This window comes from Rhipicephalus microplus, chromosome X, assembly GCF_043290135.1.
Source record: "Rhipicephalus microplus isolate Deutch F79 chromosome X, USDA_Rmic, whole genome shotgun sequence".
In the NCBI taxonomy this organism is placed as follows: domain Eukaryota; kingdom Metazoa; phylum Arthropoda; class Arachnida; order Ixodida; family Ixodidae; genus Rhipicephalus; species Rhipicephalus microplus.
This window is the reverse complement of record NC_134710.1, coordinates 132,661,925-132,687,800: the sequence shown is the minus strand read 5'-3', so window position 1 is coordinate 132,687,800 and position 25,876 is coordinate 132,661,925. Positions and strand designations below refer to the sequence as shown.

At 44.4% G+C, this 25,876-nt stretch overlaps 1 protein-coding gene and 1 long non-coding RNA gene across 6 annotated transcripts in view; one reads left to right on the top strand and one right to left on the bottom strand.

The window, feature by feature from the left end:
* The window catches only part of Sirt4 (Sirtuin 4), a 38,400-nt gene extending 22,930 nt beyond the window's left edge, over nt 1–15,470 (bottom strand). For 4 of the 5 annotated variants that reach the window (XR_005110500.2, XR_012886984.1, XM_037427784.2 and 1 more), the window contains exons 1-6: nt 15,133–15,470; nt 14,442–14,676; nt 13,614–13,712; nt 8,157–8,283; nt 7,707–7,794; nt 6,089–6,142 (exon numbers count right to left, since the gene is read on the bottom strand). Coding sequence is in view for 3 of the 5 variants with exons in the window: in XM_037427784.2 (XP_037283681.2) it covers nt 6,089–6,142; nt 7,707–7,794; nt 8,157–8,283; nt 13,614–13,712; nt 14,442–14,676; nt 15,133–15,284 (755 nt within the window). In the remaining 2 variants the exon portion in view is untranslated. Of the gene's footprint in view, nt 1–6,088; nt 6,143–7,706; nt 7,795–8,156; nt 8,284–13,613; nt 13,713–14,441; nt 14,677–15,008 lie in introns of all 5 variants that reach the window. The other variant, XM_037427785.2, reaches the window with a different exon arrangement.
* Nucleotides 15,471–15,735: 265 nt separating this feature from the next.
* Nucleotides 15,736–18,421, top strand: LOC142775761 (uncharacterized). Its single transcript, XR_012886992.1, has 2 exons — nt 15,736–16,461; nt 17,629–18,421. It is a non-coding gene; the product is annotated as an uncharacterized LOC142775761 (long non-coding RNA).
* The last annotated feature ends 7,455 nt before the right edge of the window (nt 18,422–25,876 follow it).

Below are 25,876 nucleotides of genomic sequence, written 5' to 3'. Positions count from 1 at the left end.
TGGTCACTCAACCGGAGCTCGCAAAAGGTTAGCGTATGACGCCAGTATTGGGCTGATGGCCATTTAACACAGAATCGTCCACAGTTGCCTTCTGACAAAATAAGGTTTACCATCCATCCCAGTCTTATGCACACAGAAGGCCCAACGCGTCTTGTTGGCTTTCAGCTGCCGTCACCAGTAGCAAACACAAAACTCGTCGACTCCGAAAAGCCTACTGGCAGCCCTGTTGCCATTGTTTAGTGCATGACCAATCATTTTCAACTTGAAAGCAGCTGTGTAGCTTTCATATTGCCCCATAACATAGCAACATTACGGACACAACGTACAAAACCCGCTGCAATGCACACTTGCCACTTTGGCTTGGCTTGGAGTGGATTGAATCTCCATGCAATAATAGTGCCCTTTGTGCTTAGGAGATGGTGCAAGATGGCACGCACTATCATCATCAGTGGCTGGAACGAGCAGACGACCTTATTGCACCAATTTTCAGGGGTGCGATAATTACTCGCAGAAAAAAAAATAAATCGATACGTAAATACGGTATCTACTGGAATACCTCCGAGTCACTTCCAGGCCTGATTTTTTTAACATTATGTGCAGAAGCCGTTTTTGTTCGTTCCTTGCCTTTATAAGTGTCACAGACTCTGAGCAGACCGAACCCATCTGCGTTGGCAAGCTGCACAAGATAACCGATCTATGACAGCACCCCCACAAACTTTCTTTTTTTCGAAGGAACAATTCTTGGCAATAATTCTTGAAACTTGTACAACCTTTTCGCAGCATAAAAAGCTACAAATTGTGCATCTTGAATTTTTTTTTTTTTGACCCAGTGATGCCACTGAGGTCTAGCAATTGGAAGCAATTTTCGGAGCAGCAAAATTTTCTATTTTGGAGCAATCTGGAGCACCTAACTTCAAATGCTGGAGGGGAAACAAGTTGCATTTACATTCAAGGACATAAAAAATTATTCTGAGGCTCTTGTAAAGAGCTAGAAATATTGAGATTCATTGCAAATTTCATGGAGCCAATTATCTTAGCAGCACTCCCTATTTCAGTTGATGATGCAAAAATAATGGCATCATACTGTTGTGTATTCTGTAAAACTTCTTCAGTAATTATTTCTGTAGCAAATAAACAGAATATTGGTTGAATGAAATTCTACTTCATGAAATAACAATATAAATACACCTATGTGGTTATGGTAGCAGATATGGTAGACAAACGCTGCAACGGACAACACTAGAGACTCGCACAGTCCCAAGTGCATTTCCCTAAGATGACTTCAAGAATAAAAAAAAGGTCTATTTCTTCACAACTGATTAGACTGCTAAGCGTAATATGACGTCATTCAGCTAGTCTCAGAAAACCAACCTCCTCCGGCACTCATCTCTGTGCTGAAACTACACAAGTCAACAAACTTCATTTTCCTCTTGCAGCAATATTTTATGAGGCTAGGGCGTATTGTTTATACTCCAAAAACACCCTATCTTGTCCTCTGAAAAGCAGTGCATAAAAAAAATCTCGCAGAGTTGTCTTATGCACCCACCTAAGACAACTCGAAGGCAAGATCCATTTTGTTTTTAATGGGATAGCAATTATATGGGCATTCTCGACCGATTTTTGCCATTGCCAGGGGTGTAGCCAGAAATTTAAAAATAAAAGGGAGATGCACCTTGATTTGAAGGGGGGGTAGGCAAACGGTAATTTTGCACTATATATGCCATGGCTAAAAAAATTTCGGGAAGAGGGGAGGGCACGTTCTTGATGTGTGCGCCCCCCTGGCTACGCCACTAGCCATCATGTTTTGTGTAATGTCCCAATCGATAACATCCCACGGCACATCGTGTTATCGTGTTTTACACGCGGGTAAAAACGCCCGAGCAGGGGCGAGGAACGTGGCTAAAGCAGAGAGAAGAGCCGACTTATCTCCTATTCACTGAGGGCGGATGCGATAATATCACCCCGCATGCCAGGCCTCCTATCGACTGTTACTCAAGCAGAGAGGAACGCGCCGCCCGTGTCCAAGGCACAGGCAGCATCGAGCTGGAAACGTGAGGGGGGGGGGGGGGGGGCATTGTTATGATCTTTGACTTAAAGGGTTCGACACTCTATTTACAACTGGTATACCCTTCTACCTTGTACTATAAACGTGAACAGACGGTGCAAAAAGTGTTTCGCTTTCTAGAGCGGCCATATAAGGGTATGCACTGAGCCTTGATCGCAAGGCAGCCACGCCATCACCGTGCCATTTCGGAAGTCCATTTGTACGTGCCGTTCGTACTGTACAGATAGATTCACACTGGTCTAGAGCAGCGGAGCACGACCGTGCCATCTCGGAGGTCCATTTGTATGTGCCGTTCGTGCTGTACAGATAGAATCACACTGGTATAGAGCAGCGGAGCACGTGCCTGTCGACATTGTTGTTACCCGCGGCTTCTATGTCACATCAGCTACAAGCTTGCGTTGATGCTTACAATACAGCACAAAGGCTCAACACGCAGTACAACCATGTTTGGTAGCATTACAGTGTCTCTCTTTACATGTTTCTGAAGAAAACGCCAGCTGGAGCGGCCAGCTGGGCACTCTAGACAAGTCTAATTCTATCTGTACACGCAAGAGATGTTTCAGGGGTCTCAAGTCACCCAAGTCGCGGATATAAAACACCGCGTGTGCAGCAAGTTTTTGCGAATGCACAGACCTTGGAAATGGCAACCCCGCCGCTAGCGCTTCTCACGAATGACATCAAGCATACAGTTTCATACAACAGTACCTAGAGAGGAATCTGTCACTGCGATCGTGTACCTCTATGGGAACTATGAGATGTACAGGCTTCGGATTGGATAGGGTTAGCTAGCAAACTGTCTACAAACTTTTTTCTACAGTTTCAGTTTCATTCTTCGCGAAGCGAGGGTAGTGGAGTGGGATGCAAAGCACTGAAGCAGTGCCTTTGTTGTTCAAAGATGCTGATTACCTCTAGGTCTCTTAATTTGCTGCAACGTTCGAGCTTTTCGAGTCGTATTTGAGAGTTTAAACAAAGCGTCGTCCACTCACCGCTGCGCATAGATGTAGCATCTCATGCGAGTGCAGGATACTGCATCGAGTTTATGTTTTTTCACGAACGCGTCTTGCCTAAACTCGGTTTAAATGGACTGCAAAACGATGACGAAGCTAAGTAGACACACCGCCGCACTCCGTTGAGTCGACTTCACATCAAACCAGAGGTTTTTTGGGGGCAGAACACTTGGACAGACGCACCTAGCATCACAGAAGACAAAACATTAAGCGTTTCTTACTTAATACTGTACTGTTATTTCTATAAATAGATAATGCATACTTTCTAGATTTGTTTTCAAGTGTAAAAAATAATTCATTAAATTTTTATGCCAAATTTTGAACGCAGTGGCAGAGCGACGCATACCCCGATGGTTGAATTTGCCAAGGTTTCACTTTTGCCGCCTAGTCACAAAAACTTTTTGCAATAAAGTTTGCGTACAAATAAATGAAGCAAGTTTAAATTAAATATAAGCTCATATGAGATTGTTTTACACTCAGAAAAGCAGCGTCGCAAATCTTAAGAACATAATCCATCCGAAGCCTGTACTTCCCTTAATTCCCATGAGGGTACAAGCACTGCTGAAAGAGCCCGCGCAGACACTAGCGCCAGATTCCCCTCTAGGTATCATTGTAAGAAACTCTATGACAACAAACCTTATTATTTGGTATAACAATACAATTTGTTGGTATCGCACTCACTCCAAACAGCTTAAGTGAAACTAGCAAATTGTATCTTTTAGATCCGATACTGCCAATATCGCATAACTCAAAAGAACGCTGGCCAAAGGGACAATGATCACTCTAGTTGCCGAAGCTTTCATGCTGTCAGTTATCTAAATGCGAAGCAGATGTCAGTAGCACAGAAAGTTAATGCGCAGTCTCATTAAGCCACGAGATAGCGCGCATTCTACCCTCTAAGCTACTTCAAGTGACGCAGCAGCCTCCCCTTCACACCTCCCTTCAAAACGAAGCAATAAATATGATGCTGTGATGTTAATTTTTTTTCACCGTCAGCTATTGACCCTGAAAAGCGAGAGGCGGACGTGTAACAAAACGTAGCCGCTTTACACGCCTTCCAACAACAAAGCCGCCAGCGATGGCCTAACTACAGCTGCACGTATTAAAACCGAATTGCAGCTGCTCCAACCAGGAGACATGCTTTTATAAATAAGATGACATTTAAAAAGCAAGCACACAAGAATTTTAAATTAGGACCCTAGCAACCTGGAGTTCGAAAGGGCAGGGTCTTTTAGGGGCTTTTACCGCCACAGCGATTATAAACGCGGATCTGCTGGTGGAAGGAATTATGAAAAAGCTCTTCTGTATAATGTTCCATGCATAAAGTATATTAGAGGAAAGGTGTCAACGCGTTTCCACCATTTATGTGTTCTTCTGCGGACATGAAGCACAGAAAATTAGATCACGCAGACATAGACATGGCTGACATTCTGGCAGCACGCATGCAGTTATTAGTGAAAATTGCTTTATTACATGCCGCGCAACTCTTTAAACTAACTATAAGCAGTGTTCCTGGAACGGACGACGTCCGTCCATGAATCGCCACTACAGTTTCCCGCTACTGATACGACTAGATGTCATGAGCCCCTGCGGACAGCGGGTTTCGCCGTGAAGTGGACTTGCACAAATGAGTTGCGTCGGCACCAAACATAACATCGTGAATTTTAGGATGCACGCGCGACCACAGTTTATTCAGCGAAATTAAATAGGTACGCGATTGTGTCTTTGGTGGTCCCGAGAACAAGGTGCACATGTATTGACGCGCCAGCGTTGCTATTGGCGATAGACGCTCCTAAATCCGACTTCAGCGCAGTTTGGCGCGATTTCTGTTTGTATTACCAAGATGGCGCAGTAAGTCTGATTTGGTGCACTTTGGTGCAGGAGTGGGATCACTGTTTAAGCTGATTATTTTTTAAGTTGTTCTCCTTTTTTGAAGTGTGAACTGTATAATCAATGCAGAAATTTTTCATTTTAAACATTTTTACTTACTGTGTATAATAAAAATAAATGCTAGATATATGTTGCTGTACAGACCATTTTTTAGCTACCGTTCGGTACCAAATAATGTAAATAAGGCATTGTTATCTAGCCACAAGAAAAGATGTTTTTTATGCCAAGTGAAAACAGCCCCTCTTCAAGCAGTAGCAAAAGAGTTAATGACCAGCGGTTATCCTGCCTACGTGCTACGTTCCCAGCCCATTTCTTCTTGATTTCAACTATGATATTCTTTACCTTGGTTTGTTCCCTGACCCACTCTGCTCTCTTCTTGTCTCTTAAGGTTGCACCTATCATTGTATATGCCTTCACAAATGTGTGGCTGCTATCACGGTATTGTTAGCAGACTAGGGTTAATTTGCTAGGCTATAACAAAGAGCAGGCCATAACAAGAGAAGTGTGAAGTTTAAATCTGTGCATGTGAATTGCATGGGAGCTATCTGTGATCCTGTTACCAGTTATCATGATTTGTCAGCTATGCGTGCGGCCCTTGGTAGTTTCATTTCAACTCTACACACTGGCTGCAATTTCACAAAACTTCCACATGCCGCAGAAGACGAAGAGTCATTCTACTGCACAGGGCTGGCTTGCTGGCACAAAGCTTCCCAGCAACATCCCGATAAATTAAATATCCCTTGCTGGATAAGTTACGGCTGAAAAAATTATGTGTACCGCCGTGGTGGTGGCAATAATGAGAGAAATGAGTAGGAGCTGATGAACACATTTCGCATGGGATCATGGGATCTTTTTTTTGTGGAAAATGACAGGATTTATAGATTCCTTCTGTAACACAAAATGTGTGGCAGAAGATATTAGTTTATTGTTTTCTTGCTACTTTTAATACTGAAAATTTTGTTAATTCCTAACTTTTTTTTGCCTACCTCACAGAATCAGAATTGGCAATATTCCACTGTACTTTATTTTCATGGTGCATATAAATAGTGTTTGAGAAAACAGCGCCCAGCGATCACTATGTAAGTTGTGAAGAGTTGCTGCATGCACAAAACATTGAAATGCACACCTCGGCAGCTCACCCACTGGTACACCAGCCTCAGGGGCATCAGGATCAGGAGCCCTGAAAGAAGTTTGTGCATATATGTTTAGCAAGGGTGAGCCTAGATGTGGCCAAAGAGGGGATAAAAAGCAAGGAACAACTTGCAACATAAAAGCTTCTTTTAAACTAAAAGGGCCCTCATTTGTGAACACAACTGTTTTTTAGAAACTTGGAAGCCTCCAGCACTACAATATGTGGCAAACACCATTGGAGATATGTGCTTTATATATCGAGTTAGCTCTCTTAAATTTTTCAGACCCATTTAAAACCCTTTAATATAAGATTAAAAATTCGGCAGATCCCACATACCTGGCAATGGACGTTATGCAAAGCATACGGAGGGAAGATGACCGTGTTGCAATTTTTTTATTGAGCAACGGGTCATGAAATGACGCTAAATATATGTACAAATGTTGCATGCACAGACATATGTTGAAGAGTTGCAGATGCCTATATAATCAGCTGCTTGCACTTGCACAACAACGCCAACTGGAACATGCGTATTAGCAACACCAGAAGCTGATATGAAGCACGGATGCTCGCGACGATGCTGGCCCTGGACACTGCTACATAAATCAACTTCAGCGCATAGCAACTAACCACAATTGATGTTAACCCGACGTGACAGCTGTATCAAAGGAGTACATATTGTTACACTGAAGCAGGAACATGTGAACAAAGAAAGAGAATGAAGTGTTCTGTCTTAGAAGCAGCTCGATGACGGCGGGACTACCGTTCACTATTCAGGCTTGAATCAACACACTTGACTGTTAACAGTTTCGGTGGAGGTGCTGGTTATGGATCCCAATACCTCTCCACCAAAACTGCTACAATGGGGCATGTTTATTCAAGGGTTAATAGCGAAGGGTAGCCGTGCCGTCACCGAGCTGCTTGTAAGACAGAACACTTCGCTCTCTTCCCTATAGAATATGCATCGAGAGAGTATTCAGTGTAGCAGCTGGCCTATGAACACTGAAACGTTGAAGAATTAGCGAAAACTCTGAAAGACAACTTCTGTTGAGAGTTAACATGTAACACTTGTAACACTATACAGGAGAAGTGACAGTAGGCCTCCCATATTCATGCAAGCCTCAAGCATACTCTCTGTAATTACTGTAATCAATTACACATCAAAGCAAGTAACTGTAATCAGTTATTTTCTGTAACGTGCACAAGTATGCCCACAACCAATAGGTATTGCTTCAGCTGAGCACACTGCTGTACTACTACTTCCCATGACTATGACACACAGTAGTTAAAATGGAGTTAATGTATCATTTTGTTTACGTATTTATTTTTATTTTTTATAGTTACGTTCTGCTATAACTGCTGTTTACGTTGCTTCACTAATGTTTTGTTATTCTTGCAATTTGTTCCCACATTTTGCAGTTCAATCATTTTTCATGATGGGTCGCCCTATATTCTTCTAGCCCCCTACGTTTATAACATTAATTTTCACATATTGTGTACTGTTATTTTGCTAATAATAATCTTGAAACAACTTGAGATGGCAAAAACAAAAGTTATGAAGATAATACACTAAATACTTGAGATGCAGACCCAAGACAGAAACAGATATACCCACCCTTTGCCAGCAAGGGCTGGAGTGATTGGATTGTCCCTGTTGACATCTATGTGCCCACACTTGGTGCATCTGGTCTTGAACAAAGTCCCTAAAGCAGACAAAAACATCAGATTTACAACCAACTTTTCTCAGTGATTAAAATTACAGGGCTGCAAGTAAACGGCGGCATATTGTTTGGAATACCACCTGTGTCTTTTTTCCCCCACAAATCTCCACTCCTTTTCATACATGAAGCAACAAACCATGACTGATGCATAAGTGACCTTACATAATGGCTGACTTAGAAATATAAAGCAAGTAATGTTATTGGAGCCCTAGCTTCCAATCCTTGCTGCCAATTTTCCCATTCAATAATAACTCACTACAAAATTACCACCTAGCATCAGTGTAATAAAAGAGCGGAGTTCCTAGTTATTCAATGACTACCAATATGTACTTGAAAAGACGTACCATGAAGCTCCAACAGGTTTTTAGTTCCCGCTGCTCTATGTAATTCATCAATGTTTTGAGTGATAACGACAAATGTCCGTCCTTCCTTCTCAAAGTGACTTTCTGCTTCTGCTAAAGCTTTGTGTGCCTACGGAAAAAAAGGAATATGTATTGCAAGAGTGATATGCGATTATGTCAATGAAGCTGATGCAATAATAATGACATTTACAATTATTTGTTTAAAAAAGAGATACATATAGAGCACGCGATCTTCCAAACCCAGGCAATATATAATCAGATCTTTACAAATTAACTCTTCATGACTCTTTTAAAATGCGAGCCCAAGCTGTACTCGATTGATTGATATGTGGGGTTTGACGTCCCAAAACCACTGTATGATTATGAGAGACGCCGTAGTGGAGGGCTCCGGAAATTTAGACCACCTGGGGTTCTTTAACGTGCACCCAAATCTGAGCACACGGGCCTACAACATTTCCGCCTCCATCGGAAATGCAGCCGCCGCAGCCGGGATTCGAACCCGCGCCCTGCGGGTCAGCAGCCGAGTACCTTAGCCACTAGACCCCCGCGGCGGGGCCCCAAGCTGTACTCGTCATATTAATTTATACCAACATCACCAAAGGTAAGCCCTGTTCAACCACACACGGTTTCCACAGTGTTAATTATCATGAACAAGTGATGCACATGTTCATGTTTTAAAGGGGTACTGAGACAAAATTTCACAGGCGAGATAGCCTGCAGGCTCGATTCCTGTGAACACGCGTATATCATCGAAAAAATATCAACAACGAACATAGCTTGGAAGGTATATTACAGCAACTTTGAAGTTTCAATTTTGAAGGGGGGACCCCATGGCGCCCCTTTACTTTCTCACAACACCATGCCGCAGTAAATAAAACAAGTTATGATGACGTCATTGCTATCATTTTTCTTTTGCCATGTTTGTTCCAGCTGCTCCGGAGTCCGTGGCAGAGGCACATGCATTAAAAGTTGTTTGGCGACAATGCTGTCCAGTTTCCCATTCAAAAAGACTTTTTGATGTGGGCGGTGCGGAAGTGCAACACAGTTCTGTGTGCTGATGAGGTTGAGAGCTGCACAGGCTAGGCAATGATAGTTGCACTAGGTGGCTTGTCATTGATGGAGCACTCCCAAACTTAAACTGGTCCGTAATGAGGAGCCTGTAAATAATTACATGTCATGCACTGCAGACAACGATGTGTCGTGTTGCAACTAACAGGCCCTCATTCACGACTAACAGGCCCTCATTAAGTGCAAAAGAGTGGCTACTTGGGCTGGTTGGTATTGCATTTTGAAAGAAATTTACTTTCCTAGGGTTTTAAGTGTGCACTCTGTCCTATCTCAGTGCTCTACCTTCTTTTTCAAACGATACCTGCACACTAAGAAAAGTAAATTTCTTTCAAAATGCCATCCTTAACACACTGCAGCAAAAAAAAAAAAACGAGAGGCTAAACTTTTGTGTCAGTACCGCTTTAAAGGCTTGTACAAGTATTTCACAGCTTATATTTGATTTTGGTGTCATGTTGTGAAAAAATCTTATTGAGGGCTTTAATGCGTAATAAGGAAACTATTCCTTCAAAAAATTAGAGGACCCTTGAGCTTTGCTTTAAGGAGTTGAATGCGATAGCGCGATCTTGTCCCTAGTACGTACTTCAACCACTTTGTGCATACGTTTTATTCAATGATGGTACTTAAAAAGTTAAATTTGTAAATCACTACAATATAAACGATCAAGTTGAAAGTGGCTTGTTTCAGTGAAGCTTTCGAAAATGGCTGCATTCTGCATAATAAGTAGTATGCTTTAAACCATGGGCAATTATGCACATGAAATGTTTCCAATCTTGCTATTCACCCACTACGTGGTCTTCAAGAAATACGCACAGTATGTGCATCTTGTAATAGATGGCCAGCTTTAAACCACGAAGTTGTTATGATAATCACATGTTCTGACACTTCATGGCAGTGTACACTTGTACCACGCAATATTACCGTGATAATACATGTTGTATTGTGAAGCTCGTATACAGGACACATATGATTGTAAAGCATGAAAGTTACTTTCACTGCATTTCCAAACAAATGCGTGGCTTTAAGATAGACCACCTCTTTGCCATGCAAACGGCTTGGGTTTATTCCTCACTCGGACCCGGAAATTTTTATTTTTTTCTTTTATTTGCGTCTTTCTTGATTTTTACGTCACGGTCAAGATGATTTCTCACTCACAACCAACGACACAGACATTTCTCTGAAACGAGCTCATTAACACTATTATGTTAAAAGATAGTTTGTTATATTCAATGCTTTACTGAGTGTAAGGAATACAGAAAACGTACACACAGAATATATATGAAACATGCAAACCATTAAAAATCCCCAAAAAAAGAAATTACATGGGAAATCTTCTGTAGTTTCCTGAAGACCTTGGTGTTCACAGTTATGAAAAAATGAAAAAGAAATACAGAAATGTGCCACCTGCATCTAACAGAAAGAAAGCGATGCATGACCAACAATGCCATTTGTCATATTGTGTAAATATATCACTGCTTTAGTTAACAACTCAGCATACCAGTCATCAAGTTACGCTTGTCCTAGTATATAGTAATACATATAAAATATTAAATTCACAATTTTACCAGTCAAAACCATTGGCAATGTTGATTTTGAAGCATACCATAGCGGGAACCCCAGATTCACTTTTGACCAGCAGGATAGTTTAACATGCATCTAAATCGCCAATAAGTCATGACAGCATAGTCAGTGTCGGTGCAATGTGCCGCCTGCCTTGAGGCACAGAAAGTTACGACGTTAATGGGCAGTTTTTTCTTTTTTTCAGTGGAACTTAAAGGTATATTGAACAAAAACTGGCAATGAACTCTGACAATGCAACTGTTCCAATAAACAAAGTTCATTTCTTGTATTTTTTTAACAGTTTCCTGTATTTTTGATGGTTTGCCTGCACGCCGCAGTTGCATGCAAGCACGAGCAGTGACGCCACCACCTTCGAGGGTGCACGTGTTCCTGTCCTCTTTCTTTTCTCCACCTCTCCTTTCATCTCACTCTCCTCCTTCCCCAAAAGCACGGTTGCTTATACCCAGCTGGGAGCATTGTTCTCTACCGGAACTGATTGGGAAGCTGAGTAGGTCGAGAGACACGGGCGACAGCTAGGTATTGTTGGCTTCCCCATTTCAGGCGTATGTACAGGATAGAGGAGGGATGTGTGTGTCCGCGGCCACGGTGACTCGGGAAGATAGCGGCTTGAAAGGTCTTTCAGACGTCGGCGCTTTACACAGGGGCAGTTCAGACGTCGTCGACAACTCTAGTACGGCACGCGCACAGTGAACGACGGCATGATGAGCGTAGAGGAAGTCCCAGCCTAAGATGATATCATGCGAACATGGGGAAAACACAATGAATTCGACTACATACAAAATATTTTGGATGACCAGTCGAGCTGTGCACGCCGCAGAAGGTTGGATGTGATGCGCAGTGGCCGTGCGGAGAGAGACATCGGAAAGTGGCAGTGTAAGCTTCTTCAACTTGCGGCACAGTTCACCCCTTAGCACAGACACGGCAGCACCAGTATCAATGAGCGCTTGCACCGGTACACCATCAATAAGCACAGTTATTTCATTACCAGGTAGAAACAAAGGCCTTGAAAGTTTTGATATGTGCGCAGCTCTTGCCTTGGGAACTGTGATGGTCAGTTTTCCGTTTGGGTGGATGCTAATTGAGGAAGCATAGGAGAAATCGAACCGCGCCGTAATGAGGGCGACCGATCCCTGTTGAAGCCGCGGCGACTGTTCCGACGTGGGGGGGCACGAAGACGCCTGTGGTGGCTCTGGACGATAGCCTTAAGTCGCCTCACCAGCAGTTGGGTTATAATCCCGACGACGGCAGTAGCGTGCTACATGACCCGGAAGATGGCAGAAAGAGCAAATCGGCCTGTTGTCCGGAGTGCGCCAAGGATTAGTTAATGGTAGTGCGGGGTGGCGAACAGGAGGTGGGTAGGGACGGACAGAGGGACTTGCTGCGTAGATGGGATGGGGCTGTCTAGCAATATCCGTGGCGTTTGGTAGCGACGGCGGCGATCGTCTGGCGGCCTCAGCGTGAGAGGGGCGGAGATCGGTGAAGGATGGTATGTAGGAGACAGGGCACCAGAAACTTGCTCTTCGATTGTCTTGCAGAGCGTTGGGGTCAGCGTGTGCGCACTGGCCGGAACGTGCGGCACAAGAGACAATTGGCGCGCCACTTCTTCTCGGATGAACTGCTGAATTTGCTGCATTAAGGTGCTTTGTTCGGATGAAACAGCGCCAATGGTTAACGCAGGTGTAGAGCTCGTGTCGAGGTTTGGACGTCGAGTAGAAATGCGCTCTCTCTGCAGCTCGTCGAAACAGTGCTGAACAAGCTGGGCGACGGTTTGCGGGTTTTTTGCAACGAGCAAGTGGAAGGTGTCGTCCTCGATACCTTTCATGATGTGCCGTATTTTGTCAGTGTCAGACATGTGGGAATCAATACGACGGCAAAGGTCCAGAATATCCTCAATATACGAGGTAAAGGTCTCGCCAGAGCTCTGTGCGCGGCCGCGCAAGCGCTGTTCGGCGCGGAGCTTGCGAACAGCGGGTCGGCCAAAGACTTCGCTTTGTGGTTGTTAAAACACAGTTCTGCCGCATCCGCCAGATAGAAATGAAGGAACGCGAGCATGTCTGTGTCATCCCACTCATTGTGGGCGCTTACCGCTTCATACTGGGACAGCCAGTCTTCGGCGTCTTGGTCGTCGGTCGCGTTGAAAATCACTGGATCTCGCTGTCGTGGCATTCTGGAACAGGTGACAGATGGGATTATGACTGCAGGTGGCTGGGTCATGTCGTCAGGAATTGGCGAGGCGGGGGGTTGAGGTAGAGTCCGGGAACGGAGTTCTAATTTGAGACAACCAGCACTTTTCACCAAATGTAAGAATACTGTTAGACACCACCGTGATGCAACCATTTAATGGGCCGAACAGCAGCGAGACAGCAGCCAGCTGTTTCAGCAGCAGCACGAGCCTCTGCCACAACAAACGTCTTCTTCGTCGTCTCAAGCAAACCCGTACTTTTGTCACTACAGTTGCATCGTCTAGTTCATGGAGCGGCTGCCAGACGCAGCAGTTTGAGAGAAACCCATTAAATCCATTGTTTTCACGTAGTTTCCGCCTGGATTAAAGTTGTATATATTGATTCGATGGCCTAATTTTTTATTTTGGCTGAAAATCTTGGCAGCAAAAATTTTGTTCTGTATCCCTTTAATGCTGAATAGAGACAACACTTTCCTATTCGAAGGAAATACCACAACTGAATGCACTCTGCAGTCTCATCAAAAATGCAAGGTCAGCAAAGATGCTTAGAAATATACGTATCTCGCAAATACAAAAATTAAGAACCAAGACTGAAGGAGCATAAATCTCACCGCATTAGGTTTTTTCTGTAGCACTAAATCTCGCCGGTAGTGGTAGAACTCCCACACCAGAGATGGGTTAGCCAAGAAAGCAGCAGGTGTGGCTAGATCCTTTTATAAAAACAAAAGATGTTGGCAGATGTTATATGAAGTCACATGAACAAGAGCTAGCACAAACAGTTCCAAGTGACTACGTGGAAACATGTCATTACAACGTTGTCACCATGTGGTAACAGACCATTACTACATTCGCGAACAGTGTAACAATCGAATGAGATGCTTGTCACGGCCCACACGGAGGAACTCATGATGTGCTCGGAACTTCTGTCAGTAATTAAGAATGACTTGACAACCCTGCATTTCATTTGCCGCAAGCGACAAAGCAATAGCCAACTATGCGAGCGAATACTTAAAAACGAAATTGACCATTTGCAAAAATCTCAAAGCGGCTTTTTTCTGAGGCTGTTTGCCAACCAAAAACTCTCGTGCACAGATTGCTTTTTCTCGGTCACTGCGCTTTTACCGCTCTTATTCCAGATAAGGCACGAAAGTACGATGACTACGATGTTTTCTCCAACAATTACTATTAGGTTTGTCCCGCATCGTGCGAATCCTCAGATCGCATGGTGGACGAGGCACCTGCCGTTCGAAAAGAAGGGGGTGGGGGTAGGAGGCAAAAACACAATAGTAAGAAAAGCAGTTTGAACGAGAGCTTTTCATTGGAAAACAACCTTGCAGGAAAGCCGCCTAGCAGATTTTTGAAAAATGGTCAATTGTGATCGCACCAGGCAGCAGCCGCTTCATGGAGAAACAAGTACGAGCGATCGCGAGTGAACTTACCTGCGCATTATACTTTCGCCAGAGGCCTCCCGTACCACGGAACGTAGGCACACCGCTCTCGGCACTGATCCCCGCTCCGGTAAGTGCAACTACGTGCTGGGCCGATTTAAACACCTCGCGAAATGCTGCCATGTCTGAACTGGGTTGCTTGCGTGCCTTCGCCATGGTGTTTGGTCGGAACATCAATGCGCCGGTGACGCTCAGAGCCCGCCTAAGCATCACACGTGACGCCATCCTGCCGTGAAAAATGACGTGCAGACAAATCAAAGTTGTTGGAGTAATGACCTCCCACTTTCAAGTAAGGGAAACTTCACACAGCAGCACTAAAGGTTTTCGTCACAATGACGAAGCAGCTGTGATGAGGGGGCTGCAACAACAAATAGTACCATCTGCGGAAACATCATTGCACAAGTCATTCAACTACACTGAAATTCAACTCTACGAAACATGAACTGTCGCTGACTGCGCGAGACACACGCTGCAAGGACGACGATACCACAGAACCCCACTCGACATTTCAGGCACCGTACACAACTCCGCGTCAGGAATATCTGTGTATATGCATACCGTGACAGTGGCAGAAGGGCGAGGTTACTTAATGCAGGCAACTTCTAAGCTTACACTCAAAGTGACCTCCGAGCATTAGCGAAAGCACAACGATAAGGACGATAAATAGTCGTACACGCCTTACCAAGTGCAAAGCCAGCGAGGGGCGAAAGAAACAATATAAACATAATGTAGCTCAGCCAGTGCAGCTCTGCACAACCCATAGATGGCAGCACACGGATAAACACAACTTTTCTTGCCACTGAAGGGAAAGCTACAGAACCAAATTGCGTGCATCCTTCTACCAATGAAAGTAGTTTCAAAGTAGCGCGTGTATTTTCAACGTGATATATGAATGTTCCCACTTCATTTTCTCGGTGGAGCTACTTGAGACAGGACCCAACTCACGCCAGTAAGATATTCGTATTTTTTCATTTATATGTTGTGACTTTACGTTTTCGAACGCGTGAGAAAGTCCCGCCTTTTTACGTGCACCTCAAACGTTAACAGACGTCTGCGACTACATGAAACGCTGCTGGTGCACCCCCGTCACTTTCTACAACCTTACGAGATGCGCGCCAAAACGGACTACAAGGTGCGGACTACTTAGCGTAGTGCTACATGTACAGAAGCTCCGCCTCCAGTCCATATATGCTATAGCCGCTATAGCCGCGTTTCATGTGCGCGCACGCACATAAAGTGCCAGCCACTGGCACGCGTATGCTCGCGTCTACGCGTCAGAAGCGTCAAATGCGCCTCTCGGCGTCGGCATCGGAGGGGCATACGCGAGGAGTGGATCAAGGCGGGCTTGATATTTTTTTGACACGCGTACGATACGTCACCACGCGTACAGCGGCGCCAACCAACCAGAGGCCGCAGGTGTTCTGTGTTGGAACGTTATGTCTAATGGCCGCCGCTTCGAAGGCACAGCCGAGTTCTGGATGCAAGCACGGAAACTACTCCAAACGACACGACGAACGACTGCGAGTGCTACCAGCGTGACGTGGTTTCGTGCCGAGTTCGAGCGATGCCGACAAATCCAGCGAATGCTGGCCGGCTATGCTAGCGCCGGTCCCGAGTGCGATCGTCGGCCGTGTGAAAGGAGCATGTCGGTGTTCTTGTGTTTTGACCTGTGACTGTCTGTGCTAAAAACGAGTGTAAACAGACTTCGGAGGTTCTAAGGTTTGAGCGTGAGCCCTCGCCTACAGCGGAGGCAATTCAGAGCGGTGTCATCTGCATCCAGCGCAGGCCTCTACCGTCTAGTTCGTATGAACCAGCACATGCGAGGAACCTCGGCTGAAAAAAACTCTACGGTAGTTTCCGTCGCAACATAGACACCATATACGACGCCCGAAACATCGCGTAGTTCATACGGACGAGCTTTCATCATCACTGTGTTTGTTTTCAACATCGATATTCATCATCGCTGAAAGACAACCTCGCGCTCGCCAGCACATTTCGGTGATGTGAAAACGTACGTACTTATAGAAGTGTATTCGCGCATTGTACGACGCTGAAACATTCGTTGGCTTCGGTGCAAATCGTTTTCGTGTGTTGCCAAGCGTGTGTTAACAAGCGTGCGCTGGTTGGTAGCAGTGTGAGGTGGCTTCATGTCGGGTACCACCAACGCTGAAACATTCAGCTGTCAGCGGTCTCATTTCCATTCACGTACAAGACAGAAACTCGAGCGTGCGTTGCTGTGGTGATCAAAAAAAAAAAAAAAAGTTGCATGCTTAAGTGCTGCTGGTCTTGCCTGTTATTTCACTTCTCGCTTCTTCTGCTTCTCTGCCACACTCAGTAGCACATATGTTGTTTGGAGGCATTGTAACACACACATTCTTAATTTATAGTTCATTCTGATACTCATAGCTATTGGCATACTATGACGCTTCTCCGTCGTTTTACAGTTTACTATAATATAATACTCGTTTTGTTCACAGCTGGACAGATAACTGAAAGCCTTGTGAGAAGCACGTGATTTGAAATCAGCTGCACGATGACACAATAGTTGGAAGAGAAGATCACCACATGTATGCACAGAATGAATAAAGGTGCACTAGTATGGTACTGCACTTTGTATAGAAGAAATGCAAAAAGTACGTCATGTGACTTATGAGACCTTTCAGAACTGTGCATGTATTTATCTGTTCCTCCAGACTGTAATGAGCTGAAGATATTATTCGATGGTTTCGAACATTGAATATTTGTATGTGTTTCCAAGAAGTGCTTCATTTCTGTTCAGTTTTTTAATATATGCCTTAACTTGGATTATATATCCTCCTGACTTCCGGATTGTATTTTGGTCCACAAAATTTTCAGAAATTTCCACTACTGTGTGTGTACATGACGAAAATAAAAAGTTAACCTGAATCTTTCCGTGATGCCTGTAGATTTGGTATGGTGTAATTAGGTTCCAGCGTCCAATAAATTGGGTGCTGGAACCTAATTAAATTGTTAAGTTGTAGCCCTGAAGCAACACAAAGCAAGAATAATGAAGAAAACGGTTACATATTCTGGAAAAACTGTCTATTATTCAAAATTTAACCAATAATAAAAATACAAAATGTGGACCTTAATTTTCGCCTTTAACCTTCTATAATGCTGCTCTGTTGAACGCCGCCATATTTCCTTTTTCTTGCAGGATCTGCTGGGCAGTGCTGGCGCAATTTCGACAGAACTTCGTAGAGGGCACTAGCAGATGTCCAAAATATTGGAGAACCGGTTCTTGAGGAGGAAAACATGCCAATATTTTTGTAGTGACGGAGTATTTGATGTCCACTGCATTGGACAAATCGCCATAGCTGGAACTCAGGAGGATATATGCATGCACTTAAGCATATCCAGTTTCGCTCTGTTGGAAAACTTGCCAAAACTTCTGTACGGTGCTCTGGTGCAATCCTATGATCGTTATCTGTCCCATTAAAAATTTTGGGCATGATTTATTGCATTATAGGGTATTTTGACAATTGATGACATGTGAAAGCCGCAGTGCTTGACTGTAATCTCAAAACCAATGTCTGTCTCATCAAGAAGTGTCAGATGCATTTTGTAGATGTTAAGGGATATTTAAACAACCAGCAAAGTGCTGAAGCCTTAAACACAGCACTGATCCGCAATCACCATCCAGCTTAGAAGTCATTTGTAGTGCTCTCTAACACGTTCAAATAAAGTTATCAAACACTGGATTGATCTACTTGGTTTGATTCCTAATACCAGTGCGTCTGACTTTTTGGAGGCACTTGCATTATAATAGTATTCTACTTCTCTGATTTCTTACCGGGGTGCACTCAAGGGTAGTGATATTTGTTTACCTTGGCACACTTATTGTGATATTACTGTTTAAATCCTTTCATTTTGTATATATGTACGCCACTTTTGCAGTAGCCTCACATTGGGCTGCCATATTTGAAAATAAATAAATATACCATCCGAAAGTGTTCCACGCTGTGCTTGGTTCCAATCTGACCACTAATATTGTTGCGTCATGATGTGTCGGGTGTGTTTTATTGTATAGGAGAACATTTTGGCTGCCTTCCATGCAGGGTTCAGTTCCAGTATTATGACCGATATCTGTGACTTCATGAACAGTTGAGTGTCGTTTTAGAGAATACTTTGACTAAAGACAACTTCCAGAAGTCTTGCATTAAGGTTTCAGTTCTAATATTATGACCGATATCTGTGACTTCATGAAAAGTTGGGTGTCGTCTGTAGTTTTAGAGAATACATTGACTAAAGACAACGTCCAGAAGTCTTGCATTAAGGTTTCAGTTCTAATATTATGACCGATATCTGTGACTTCATGAACAGTTGGGTGTCGTCTGTAGTTTTAGAGAATACATTGACTAAAGACAACGTCCAGAAGTCTTGCATTAAGGTTTGAGTTCTAATATTATGACCGATATCTGTGACTTCATGAACAGTTGGGTGTCGTTTTAGAGAATACTTTGACTAAAGACAACATCCAGAAGTCTTGCATTTAGGTTTCAGTTCTAATATTATGACTGATTTCTGTTACTTCATGAACAGTTGGGTGTCGTCTGCCATTTTAGAGAATACTTTGACTAAAGACAACGTCCAGAAGTCTTGCATTAAGGTTTGAGTTCTAATATTATGACCGATATCTGTGACTTCATGAACATTTGGGTGTCGTCTGTCGTTTTAGAGAATACTTTGACTAAAGACAACGTCCAGAAGTCTTGCATAAAGGTTTCAGTTCTAATATTATGACCGATATCTGTGACATTATGAACAGTCCGGTGTCGTCTGTAGTTTTAGAGAATACATTGACTAAAGACAACGTCCAGAAGTCTTGCATTAAGGTTTCAGTTCTAATATTATGACCGATATCTGTGACTTCATGAACAGTTGGGTGTCGTGTGTAGTTTTAGAGAATACATTGACTAAAGACAACGTCCAGAAGTCTTGCATTAAGGTTTGAGTTCTAATATTATGACCGATATCTGTGACTTCATGAACAGTTGGGTGTCGTGTGTAGTTTTAGAGAATACATTGACTAAAGACAACGTCCAGAAGTCTTGCATTAAGGTTTGAGTTCTAATATTATGACCGATATCTGTGACTTCATGAACAGTTGGGTGTCGTCTGTCGTTTTAGAGAATACTTTGACTAAAGACAACTTCCAGAAGTCTTGCATAAAGGTTTCAGTTCTAATTTTATGACCGATATCTGTGACTTCATGAACAGTTGGGTGTCGTCTGTCTTTTTAAAGAATACTTTGAGTAAAGACAACGTCCAGAGGTATTCCATACCGGGTTCAGTTCCAATATTATGACCGATATCTGTGACTTCATGAACAGTTGGGTGTTGTTTGTCGTTTTAGAGAATACTTTGCCTAAAGACAACGTCCAGAAGTCTTGCATTAAGGTTTGAGTTCTAATATTATGACCGATATCTGTGACTTCATGAACAGTTGGGTGTCGTGTGTAGTTTTAGAGAATACATTGACTAAAGACAACGTCCAGAAGTCTTGCATTAAGGTTTGAGTTCTAATATTATGACCGATATCTGTGACTTCATGAACAGTTGGGTGTCGTCTGTCGTTTTAGAGAATACTTTGACTAAAGACAACTTCCAGAAGTCTTGCATAAAGGTTTCAGTTCTAATTTTATGACCGATATCTGTGACTTCATGAACAGTTGGGTGTCGTCTGTCTTTTTAAAGAATACTTTGAGTAAAGACAACGTCCAGAGGTATTCCATACCGGGTTCAGTTCCAATATTATGACCGATATCTGTGACTTCATGAACAGTTGGGTGTTGTTTGTCGTTTTAGAGAATACTTTGCCTAAAGACAACGTCCAGAAGTCTTCCATGCAAGGTTCAGTTGCAATATTATGACCAATATCTGTCACATCATGAAGTGTCAGGCACAGTTAGTTGCATTAGAGCACATTTCGACTATGGAAAATGCCCAAAGGCATTCTACGCAGTACTTGGTTCCTATCTTATGACCAATATCTGTTGTATCAATAAGAACCAGGGGTGCTTTGTTGCATTAGAGGAACTTTTCTTGGCACTGAAAGGAAAGCTGCGGATATATATTCTAGGCGCGGCTGTCGTCTTGTCGACTGGGTAGCAGTGCCACCTGGATGCCTGTGTCGAGCAGGTTCTCATTCTCTTGAGGCGTGTTTGTTCATGTCTAGTCTTGCTGCGAAACCCACGAGTTCTGTCATTTGTTCGTCCAAACGTACGGAGGAGCTGCACGATCCTGTCCTTGTTCGTCGAGCTTCATTGTTGAACGCTACTTTAGTGAATTCGTCGCGTAGCGGTAAGAGGAAAAAGATAATATTTAATGAAGAGAAAGGAGAAGAGGTCGGCGTCTGGAAAGCGTGTTTATCCTAGCTGCTACTCCTCACTGCCGGGATCCCGTTAAAGGTAAAATAAACCAGCGATTGACGTAAAGGTGTGGTATGGTGGGTTCAACCTACTCCCTTCCCCTCCTACCCGATATTTTAGATGCGAAGCAGCTCTTTGACTAGCCTGCACACTCCGTGTCAAGGCAACACCACCTAGACTATTCACAAGGCCCGTTCATACCCCTCTCTCCAGACGCTAGTTGTCCGATGTTATGACCGGCATAGCAAGGAGGTGGCTTGCAAGGGTCGCTCATCAGCGTAACAGTCAAACACTGTCCACGTCCTGCAGGAACGCGGGAGGCGTCTGTGTGCGCGGCAGGAAATGCACATCAGCGTCGCTGGGACACACAGTCGGCTATAAAAGGAGCGTGTCGGGAGTGCGCTGTGCTCTCTCTCTGGACTTCGCTGGCCTGCTCGTCTCGAGTGCGCTCTGGGCCCTTGTGATGGAAAGGCGCGTCTGTACGCTCTCGTTGCAATGTACTTCTCTTCCAAATATGTTAATTAAACGCATCTTCTACTTGTTCGTGAGACGCGTCGCAAGAGTCGTCCTTCGCTGGATCCTGGGTGGCAGCCTCAAGCCCTCCCCGTACATATCACCGACTGACCAGTGGCCGAGGACGCGTTGCCCAGGTGGTGGTGTTGGTCACCCCGCGCACTTTTTTACCCCGAACGGCGGACAAGCCACGACAGGTTTGCCTTTCATCGCTACCTGCTTCGCTGGTTAGACTGGGTTAGGCTTGGTGCTGCATCTCACTGCTCTGAGTCTTCTTCCGTTCCCACGTGTCCTATTTTATTGGTGTTGTATTTGTGAGTATGTGATTACACATCGATCAGTGCTACATGGGACGTTGTTGTGTTCCCGGGTGCCATGGCAATTATGACAGTGGTCCCAAAGTGCGTGTTTTCGCATTCCCCAAGGATGAAGCTCGGAAAAAGTCTTGGATAAAAGCCATTCCGCGAAAGGATTTCACACCAAGCATACACTCCAAGGGGAGAAATTGCTGAAGTTTGTTGTCTCACCGGCTCTATCGCATTACTGGCGTTCTGGCTCTGTTACTGTTGAACGGAGCGAGTATCGTGAGTGGTGATGATAGTTTTGTCGCGCTTCAGGTAAGGCAGTGCGGTAAAATAGAACAGAAATACTCAGGCTCGTGTCAAAGTTCCCATTAACCCGTTTCATATGAAAGTAATGAAGTCACTGTTATGCTTGGCCCAGGTCTGTGAGCTGCACTTCCTCGAGGCTGACTTCATCACAAAGCTGTCACATTTCGACGCAGCGTCGGGACGGACATTGACAGTCGACAGCGAGAGGGTGCGCCTAGTGTCGGATGCTATACCATCGGCGTTTCCGAACTGTCCGTCCTACCTGAGCACGAATCGCAATCGTCGAGAATCTCCTGTCTCGAAACGAGCTCGAATGGAAGACGAGGCCTTGAGCAAAGCGATTAAGGACTCTATATGCGCAAAAAAAAGCGAAGAGGAGAGAAATGCTGTGTCCTCTTTCGAACACTTAAGAGGCTAGCTTTCTGCTGTATGCAGTAATGATTTCTGGACCATCAAGGCCAACGATCGTTGTGTGATGTTTCTCCGCATCGAAGATAATCCTTCACCGCACGTGAGGTTTTCCGTCACTGTGCTTGCTGATCTTTCACTTGCAGTCTCAGCAGGTATGATCAAGCTGGTTTCATTACCTTGCAGAGGCGCAGTTCCAGACGCAGTGCGCGACATCCGGACGTTGTCCTCACTGCTCCAGCAGCTGGAAAACCACATGACTGAGACGCCTGAAGTTGCAAGTCCGTCGAAAACAGCGTCAGTGTTGCAGCATATCGGCTCCTTATTGAATGAACTGTCCCAAGACAGTGACACGACCGAAGAACACAGTGCTTTGTTTCGTTTGCTAAATGAGCAAATAGCTCTCGCACTCGCTGCCCCCATTCGTCGCTACAGTGCTGAAACATTAGTGTTTTCTAGCATCCTGCACTCCATATCTCCGCACGTCTATAACTTTGCCAGATCAGCGTCGACGTTGACTTTACCCCATCCTTCAACCCTGCGCCGCGTTTGTTCCAAGTATGGAGGCGATCCACTGAAGGAGCAAAACGAAGCGAACTTCCTCTCCTACATTCGAGAAAGAGTGAAGTGCATGCAGCCGCACGAAAAGACGGTGACGCTAATGGTTGATGAAGTTCATATCAAGCCATACTTCGATTATAAAGGGGGCAGCATAGTTGGATCTGCAGCCAATTCTCAAGAGGCAGCCACAACCGCTCATGTTTTCATGCTTCAGTCGCTCTTGTCATCAAACAAAGATGTGCTTCACATTCTTCCTGTTGCTAAAATGACCACCGAAATTCTACATGAGTTCTGCAAGAAAGTAATTTTAGAAGTGGAATCTATGGGCCTCAGGGTCATTGCTGTAATTACCGACAACAATTCCCTCAACCGGAAAATGATGTCGTTTTTCTCAGAGAAACAGGAAGTAAGCATTGTATATCCTCATCCAGCCGACAACAATCGGCCTCTGTTTTATGTCGTAGACCCTGTGCACATACTGAAATGCATCAGGAACAACTGGATGAATAAAAAAAACGAAGGAATTTGCTTTTACTTTCCTGAAGTGAGCCTGCCAGGAATATTGCCCGACGGGTCGCCCAGAATGAAAGCAGCATCATTTGAAGCCGCACGGCAGCTGTAGCACTGGAGCAGACATCGCTTCTCAAGCTTGGCTACAAGCTAAATTCCAAGGCAATCAATCCAACACCTATGGAGAGACAAAATGTAAAGTTGGTGTTAAATGTCATTAATCCGTTTGTATCAAACGCACTTGAGACGCATGGCCATGCCCTTGAAACCACATGTGCCAGTTCAACAGCTCTCTTCATAAACATCATATCGACATGGTGGAAAATCGTCAACGTGAAGACCCCTTCGAAAGGTCGCCGACTGAACAACACCCTTCAAAATACAGTGAATTCTACGGTGGATCAACAGCTGGTTTTCCTTAGTGGCATGGTAGACTGGCTGGATGCTTGGAGCAGCGTCAACATGAGCCGTGGCTGCTTCACAAGGGAAACACATTCTGCGTTGAGACTCACTTGCTACTCCCTTGTTGAGCTGTCGCGGTACTGTTTAGAAGAACTGAAGTTCAAGTATGTCTTGCTGGGAAAATTTCAAACTGACACTCCTGAAGATCGCTTCGGTCGCTACCGTCAGCTTGCTGGTGCATAATATCATTTTTCCGTGAGGCGGCTTCTGGAATCTGAAAAGAAAATTCATCTGCAAAAGCTGCTGATGCTTTCGCAGCCAGACATCAGCAGTGAAAGTGACACAGAAGTATCGCAACATAACTTCTCTGTTCACATCTCAAATGATGAAATTTCCAACCCAAAGCATGACATGGAGGTCGTTGCTTATATCGCTGGATATTGTGCTCATTCAGCTCTGAAGAAGCTGTCATGCGCATTTTCCAGCAGCGTGCTCGTCCTGGAGAGCAAGAACGTAGATGTGGAAGGTAACACAATGATTGACAACTTGTCAAGAGGAAGCTTAAAGTTTCCGCAGCCATGTACTGTGCACATGGTGCTGGTGACAACGCTTGTTGTCGAAAAGCTCACCAAGGGAGAAAATGCAAAGGCGTTCCTCGCGTCGAACAACCAACGTGGCATTGTAAGCTCCATTACCACATCACTGCTAGGAGATGTTAAGCTAGAGACTTGTGAAAATAGCCATACCTCTGAGACTATCGTGTGGCATGTAGTGCGTGTTGCAACAAATGTCGCTCTGAACAACTTTTGTAGACTTCGAAATGACACTATCCAAAGCGCCGCACAAAAAAAGGCAGCTGACAGAAAAATCAAAACCTTGAACAAGAAATGAGGTTGGATGGTTTTAGCCTTTCGTCCTAATAAAACCACTTCTACAAATGCATTTCTGACTATTATAGTTTGATCACTAAAGTGTAAAGGCACGCGTAAACAAATGCAGACCGCGCAGGAACAAAAAAAGAACAAAGAAAAGAAACACCGGCTTTCAATAAGTGCCCACAGCAGATATAACGAGAACGAGTGGCGACGACGGCCGGGGTGCAGGTGGGCAACTAGCGTGACGTCACGCTCTCCCTGGAGGAGCCTTGTCAATAGTCTAGGTGGTGTTGGTCAAGGCACCACGCCGCTCCGCGTTCCCCCGCCGCAGTTGTTGGAAGGATGCCAAGTAGGCCAAGTCGCAGCTGTGTGTTGACATCACTCTCTTTCTCACCCACAGCAGCTGGCCGTGTCCCAACACTTACAACACACGTTTCTCTCGCTTCACCCTCTCCACCACCCCCAACGCTGGACCGCACGTCGAGTGGAAACACTCTTTCGGCTCGTTTTTCTGTGATGAAACTTACACGAAAACCAACCTGGCTCCCCTGTCCTTGCATTTCAAAGAAATGTTTACCTGAGTAAAGGCTACGCCCAGTTTCGTTTCAGTTCTTCCAGCACCCGTGTGGACGCCCGAACGGGGTCAATGCAGTGTGCACCGCTGCTGCTTCTCATCCCGTCAGGATTCCCTTCAAGGAGATGGTCCATAGCTTTTGCATATTGGAAGTGCATATACCGCACGAACATATCGAGTGTCGAACCCCTAGCTATCTAGCTAGTCCGAAAATAATTCACGCTGTGCTCCTGCAAAAATGATCAATATTTATCAATGGCACTCACGCAGGTGCCCTACATTTCATTTATTTATTTTCTTCACTTTGAATTAGCAGTTTCCTTTATCTGGCAGTCAACTTCAGCAAGCAGACATGTCTAAAGACTCCAGATTTGTCTCTTTTCAGAGAAAAATCTAGGAACTTTAGACGTGACCAAAAGGCGAGCACTCACTGTCTGAAAGAAAATTGAGATAAAGTAAAGTAGGCATCTTTTTATCCCACAACAATAATCCTCATATATCTGCTTTCACTATAGCGACACGTCCAGCACTTTCACATCACGAATGACATGCACGTTATCAGAGTGGCATAGCTTTCTTT